The sequence below is a fragment of the Tenrec ecaudatus genome, chromosome X (assembly GCF_050624435.1).
Source record: "Tenrec ecaudatus isolate mTenEca1 chromosome X, mTenEca1.hap1, whole genome shotgun sequence".
NCBI classification, from domain to species: Eukaryota; Metazoa; Chordata; class Mammalia; order Afrosoricida; family Tenrecidae; genus Tenrec; species Tenrec ecaudatus.
In genome coordinates, this window is record NC_134548.1 from 1137893 (window position 1) to 1144108 (window position 6216).

At 62.0% G+C, this 6216-nt stretch overlaps 1 protein-coding gene across 1 annotated transcript; it reads right to left on the bottom strand.

The window, feature by feature from the left end:
- Nucleotides 1-1637: 1637 nt before the first annotated feature.
- Nucleotides 1638-4064, bottom strand: LOC142434743 (uncharacterized). The gene is made up of 2 exons (XM_075539363.1): nucleotides 3377-4064; nucleotides 1638-2613 (listed from the first exon to the last, which is right to left on the bottom strand). The coding sequence occupies exons 1-2, from the start codon at nucleotides 4062-4064 to the stop codon at nucleotides 2054-2056; spliced, it is 1248 nt and encodes a 415-aa protein (XP_075395478.1). The 3' UTR covers nucleotides 1638-2053.
- Between the last annotated feature and the right edge of the window lie 2152 nt (nucleotides 4065-6216).

Consider the following 6216-nt stretch of genomic DNA (forward strand, 5'->3'; position numbering starts at 1 on the left):
CACGCAGCGAGGTCTCCCCACGGGGCTCCAGCTCCCAGGCTGCATCGGGCAGCTCCATGCGGCTGCTCCTCAGGGTGCTGTGCAGGAAGGGAGCCTTTCTCCTTGGGGTGCTGTGCAGGAAGGGAGCCTTTCTCCTCGGGGTGCTGTGCAGGAAGGGAGCCTTTCTCCTTGGGGTGCTGTGCAGGAAGGGAGCCTTTCTCCTCGGGGTGCTGTGCAGGAAGTGAGCCTTTCTCCTAGGGGTGCTGTGCAGGAAGGGAGCCTTTCTCCTTGGGGTGCTGTGCAGGAAGGGAGCCTTCTCCTCGGGGTGCTGTGCAGGAAGGGAGCCTTCTCCTCGGGGTGCTGTGCAGGAAGGGAGCCTTTCTCCTTGGGGTGCTGTGCAGGAAGGGAGCCTTTCTCCTTGGGGTGCTGTGCAGGAAGGGAGCCTTCTCCTCGGGGTGCTGTGCAGGAAGGGAGCCTTTCTCCTTGGGGTGCTGTGCAGGAAGGGAGCCTTTCTCCTCGGGGTGCTGTGCAGGAAGGGAGCCTTTCTCCTTGGGGTGCTGTGCAGGAAGGGAGCCTTTCTCCTTGGGGTGCTGTGCAGGAAGGGAGCCTTTCTCCTCGGGGTGCTGTGCAGGAAGGGAGCCTTTCTCCTCGGGGTGCTGTGCAGGAAGGGAGCCTTTCTCCTTGGGGTGCTGTGCAGGAAGGGAGCCTTTCTCCTCGGGGTGCTGTGCAGGAAGGGAGCCTTTCTCCTTGGGGTGCTGTGCAGGAAGGGAGCCTTTCTCCTTGGGGTGCTGTGCAGGAAGGGAGCCTTTCTCCTCGGGGTGCTGTGCAGGAAGGGAGCCTTCTCCTTGGGGTGCTGTGCAGGAAGGGAGCCTTTCTCCTCGGGGTGCTGTGCAGGAAGGGAGCCTTTCTCCTTGGGGTGCTGTGCAGGAAGGGAGCCTTTCTCCTCGGGGTGCTGTGCAGGAAGGGAGCCTTCTCCTTGGGGTGCTGTGCAGGAAGGGAGCCTTTCTCCTTGGGGTGCTGTGCAGGAAGGGAGCCTTTCTCCTTGGGGTGCTGTGCAGGAAGTGAGCCTTGCCAGCTGAAGCGGGGAACTGGCTAAGGCAGCTGCACCCTGTTCCAACCATCACTAAGCACAAGATGCCGCCACCTGCCCCCTCCCCCTTCAGGGCTCCCTGCTGGAGACAGGTGCACACGGAGACCGAGCTCCGAGCCCTGCGCCCACCGACGCGGCCCGGGTGCTCCCTTGCGCTTCACAGCCTGGTTCACGGCCTGCTTCCTCACCTGCTTCCTCACCTGGTTCCTCACCTGGTTCACTGCCTGCTTGCTCACCTGAGGGGCTCAGGTGCCTCCGTGGGTTGAGTTCCCAATAGAGCGATTCCATCTTGCCTCCATCGCGTGGTCCCCAGGACAGGGTGTAGAGCTGCCCGTTCTGACCCGCAGGCAATGCTACGTGTCAAGGTGGGGGGCGCCCTCCTGCCCCCCAACCCCCCAGCACCCTGCGTTCTTCTGACTCGTTCACCATCCACATACGTACCCCTGCGAGGTGTCGAGCACACCTGTCCATCCTCGTCCTCAAAACAGCGTCTCGTTCAGCCCCTCGGGATCAGCCCCTCGTGTTCCTCCCCCCGCCCCCCCCATGAACCCTGATGATTTATAAATTCTTCTGAATTCACGTCGGACACCGACCGCCGTCTCCCGTCTCCCTCTTTCCTGTTGTCCGTCCCCTGAGAGGGGTTCCAGGTGGATCGGGCCCCTTTGTCCCCCACGCTCCTCTCCCTCCTGGATCCCTGCTCTCACGACGGTCCCGAGGGCTTATCCGACCCGGATTCCGTGTTTCCCGCTCTTGCCGGTGCCGCCCCCCCAGTCAGCCTGCGCTGCCCTCTCCCCAGGGCCCCCAGGCCTCGCCATGGGCTGAGCTCCGCCGCCGGCCGTGGCTGGGGAGTCAGTGACTCGCGGGAGGGGCACAGCCCCCCAGGGTTCCTGGGTGCCATCTGCACAAGAACAGAATAGACCTGCTCCTCCCTGAGGACTTCCCGGGGGCTTCAGCCGGGGCTCCTGGCCGGTGTGCACCGCACGGTCATGGCAGGAGGGGGGGGCGCGTTTCCAACCTGAGCTGCACAGGGGGGCTGGCGCTGGCTGAGAGGACCCGGGGCGGAGGGGGCCGGGGACGGGGCGGTCGGAGGAGGACATGGAAGCAAAGGGGACAAAGAGGAGACGGATCACCCCCTGGCGGCCCCTCCCTCCCCAGCCCCCTTGGCTTCCCCACCGTGCGAGGCCGGGGGACCAGAGAAACCAACCCGACTCCCTCGCTCCTGTGCTCCTGACGTCGCCCGGGGTCACCTTGAACCCGCCAGGGTGGGGGGCGTCCAGCCTGTGAGTCAGGCCGCAGCTCGATGACCTCACTGGAAAGCAGAAACAGCTCCCTGGGGGCGGAACACGGATGCTCCCTGCGAGACACGCCTGCTGACGAGCCACATGGAGACCCACTGACGATGCAGCCCGAGCCCTGGAGCTGGAGGAGCCACGTGGAGGCCACGCCGGCGCTGAGCTGCGTCCACGGCCACTGGATCCACAAGACTCTGCACCCGCCGGCCTGTGACCCTCCTGCATCTGTGTCATTGCATGAGCTGCGTGCGTCTGAAGGGGGATTTATAGATTGGTATTGGACAGATGGGCGCTCCCCGTCCCCACCTCTAGGGGGCGCTCTGACACAGAACCTCCCCGTCCCCGCCTCTAGGGGGCGCTCTGACACAGAACCTCCCCGTCCCCGCCTCTAGGGGGCGCTCTGACACAGACCCTCTCCACCCCCGCCTCTAGGGGGCGCTCTGACACAGACCCTCTCCACCCCCGCCTCTAGGGGGCGCTCTGACACAGAACCTCCCCGTCCCCGCCTCTAGGGGACGCTCTGACACAGACCCTCTCCACCCCCGCCTCTAGGGGGCGCTCTGACACAGAACCTCCCCGTCCCCGCCTCTAGGGGGCGCTCTGACACAGACCCTCTCCACCCCCGCCTCTAGGGGGCGCTCTGACACAGAACCTCCCCGTCCCCGCCTCTAGGGGGCGCTCTGACACAGAACCTCCCCGTCCCCGCCTCTAGGGGGCGCTCTGACACAGAACCTCTCCACCCCCGCCTCTAGGGGGCGCTCTGGCACAGAACCTCCCCGTCCCCGCCTCTAGGGGGCGCTCTGACACAGACCCTCTCCACCCCCGCCTCTAGGGGGCGCTCTGACACAGAACCTCCCCGTCCCCGCCTCTAGGGGGCGCTCTGACACAGAACCTCCCCGTCCCCGCCTCTAGGGGGCGCTCTGACACAGACCCTCTCCACCCCCGCCTCTAGGGGGCGCTCTGACACAGACCTTCCCCGTCCTGCCTCTAGGGGGCGCTCTGACACAGACCTTACCCGTCCTGCCTCTAGGGGGCGCTCTGAGTGTACTTCCTCCCACACAGGTTTGTCTTGGGGTTCTGGTTGTCCAAACTTTCAAAACTTGCCTCTGTCGAGGGAAGGCCGACTCGCGGGGCAGTGTAGACGCAACTACCCCCGTGTGGTTCTGAGACTGGAGACCAGAGCCCCTTGTTGCTTCTTTGGGCGGCTGCTGGCTTCCAACTGCTGACCTTGCACTTGGTTGCAAGCCGAACGCGTAACCACGGACGAGACCCGGGTGTGCCCGCAGGCCGTCCAAGGCAGGGTCAGGAGCACAACTCACATGCACGGCTCTTTCTCCCACCTCCCATCCCCCATCTGACCTCTGCACACGTGGGAGGTGACTGACAAGGACGTGTCTTGCACCAGAGGTCCTCAGTGTTTGCTCGCCGACGCGCTGAAAAGGTGTCCAGCTGCAGGGCTGCCCAGTGGGACGCGTCCTTCCAGGCAAGGAGCGGCCTTGCAACCAAGCGGGAGGCTGTGATTGAAAGAAAAGTGAGAGACAGACACGTGAGAGAGTGTGCCTTGCACGCACGCCTTCTCCAACAGGCTGAGACCCGGGGCTTGCAAGCCCCGGTGTGCAAATATGTAGCACAGGGGCAGGGGCCAGAGTTAAAATGCCCGCTGAACTAGCCCTGGGCATCCCTGCGCTGGCTTGACCGTGCATGTCCGCGAGCCCTCTGCTCAGTCTCAGAAGCCAGTGCGTCGAGAGGGGCAAGCACGAGGGCCTGGCTGCGCTGCACGACACAGGTCGAGTCCGCAGCCCTGGGCTTGGAGGAAGCATCTTTAAAACAGCCCTTTAAAAAATTAAATCAATTTATTGGGGGTTCTTGCAGCTTTTATTACTGGTTGGGCCGCGTCGCTAGCTTCTCGGGAAGATAAATGATCTGGCTGAACTTCGGAGCAGTTTCACAAGCGCACTCCCCTGTACTTCCCCGGGGCAGGACACAGCCTCCCCCTCCCCGCCCACCCCTCCGCTCCCTGGGTTCCAGGAAGCAAGCTTGCTGCCAACAAAAGGATTTACTGACTGGAGACTTGCAACCGCAGCACAAGGAGCCTCCCTTCCCCTTTAACCTCATACCCTATATATGTCCTGCCACCCTCGCACCAGGTGCAACTCCCCTGACCTAACGCGCTGGGTCCTGGAACCTGCCCAGGGGCTCAAGATGCCCCCGTCCCTTTCTCTGCTCTCCCTTCCCTCCCGGGAGTTTCCACCCACCCGACCCCACGGCCGCCTCGATAAACTCTTTCTGGACTCCGCACTCCTGGCTCAATTCCCTGTCTGCTCTGCGCCTCCGCCTGCAACCTTTCCATTGCAATGCATAGGTGAATGTGTCCAGCGCACGTGTGTCTGGGTTGCCTTTACCATTGCCTTTTTGAAAAAGTCATGTCCCCGGGGGCTCAGGCTGCGCTAATCCCACTCCATCCATTTGTACCTAAGTTGCCACCATCGTTTTCAAAAGTTTCTTTCTCCGTGGGCCCTCCGTATCAGCTCATTTAAAAAATCATATACATTTATCTAGTCATGATTATGGAGCATTTCGGATCTACTTTGAGCCCTTGGTATCAGCTCCTCCTTCCACCCTCCCCCATCCTCGCCCCCCCTTGGTAAATGGTTGTCATTGTCGCATCTTGCACCGCCTGCTCGCCCGCGTTTCTGTGGCCCGTCTCCCTGGGGTGGGATGGGGTGGGGGGTTATAAGTCCATCTTGCAATCGGTTCCCCTTATCGATCCCTCCCCCCTCCCGCACGGTGTCCCTACTCCCAGGAAAAGGGGCAGTCTCTCGGGGGGAGGACGTGGGGGTGAATTTCAGTGCGGAGAATGTGGCTGGGCGGCCTCCCTCCACCCGTGCTGGCCTCCAGGCTCCTTCGCTGGGAGCACGGAGCATTGGAGCCCACAGCCTCTCCCGGGTCCTCGTTCCCACGCTGCGGCTCCTTGTCTGCAGCTTCCACGACGACCCCCCGCCCCCCCCATCTGCCACGCGGTTGCCCTTGGAATTCCTGATCAGTGGACACCAGCTACTGCACAACGGGATGCAGTGGGAAGGCTGGCATTCCACGGTCCGAGGAGCAGCGTGGGGGGCCGCAGGACCACCTGGCTTGGTTAACCTGAGTCGTCCAACGCCCCTCAAAAAACACAAAAAGCAAAATAGTGCGCATGTGTGCGTGGTGAGGGTGGGACGGTGGGAGCCCACTGGACCCTGGGACGCTCTGGCAGTGGGGAAGTAGCATAGATGCTGCATCCTAGAAGTGCCCCGCCCTGCACGCCGCACCAGCAGCCGAATGGCGCCCCCTATGGGAGGAGAGGACTGAGCCGAGTCAGTGCAGGAGGCTACCATCTTGGAAAAAGCCCCACTGGGTCCCGTTCCGTCTCCCTAGGAACCTCGGGGATGGGGGGGGCCCTTCCTGCTCTTCTCCTCGCGGATTCCCGATTCTTGGGCAGCGCCAGTTCTCCCGCTCCCGGAGCTGTAGGTTTGGTGGCTCCGGAGTGGAAACACCCACGCGGTTTCCCGCTTCAGTCTCTGGCGGAGTCGGGCCGAGCGCGTCCTCTGCGCATGTGCGGCGAGCGTCCTCCGATGACGTAAGACGTACGGACGTGCGCGGGCGGTGATCTGCGTGCGTGGCTTCGTCTCTGTTGATGTACGCATGCGTTTATTTGTCTTGCGTTAATTTCTCTTGAGATAATATTTATCTTAGTCTCTTGATATATAGATTTATTTTGAGTTAATACCTTTCTCTTTTGAGATGTGCCTATTTATTTTGAGTTAATCTCTTGATATATATATATATACACTTATTTATGTATTATTTTGAGACAAT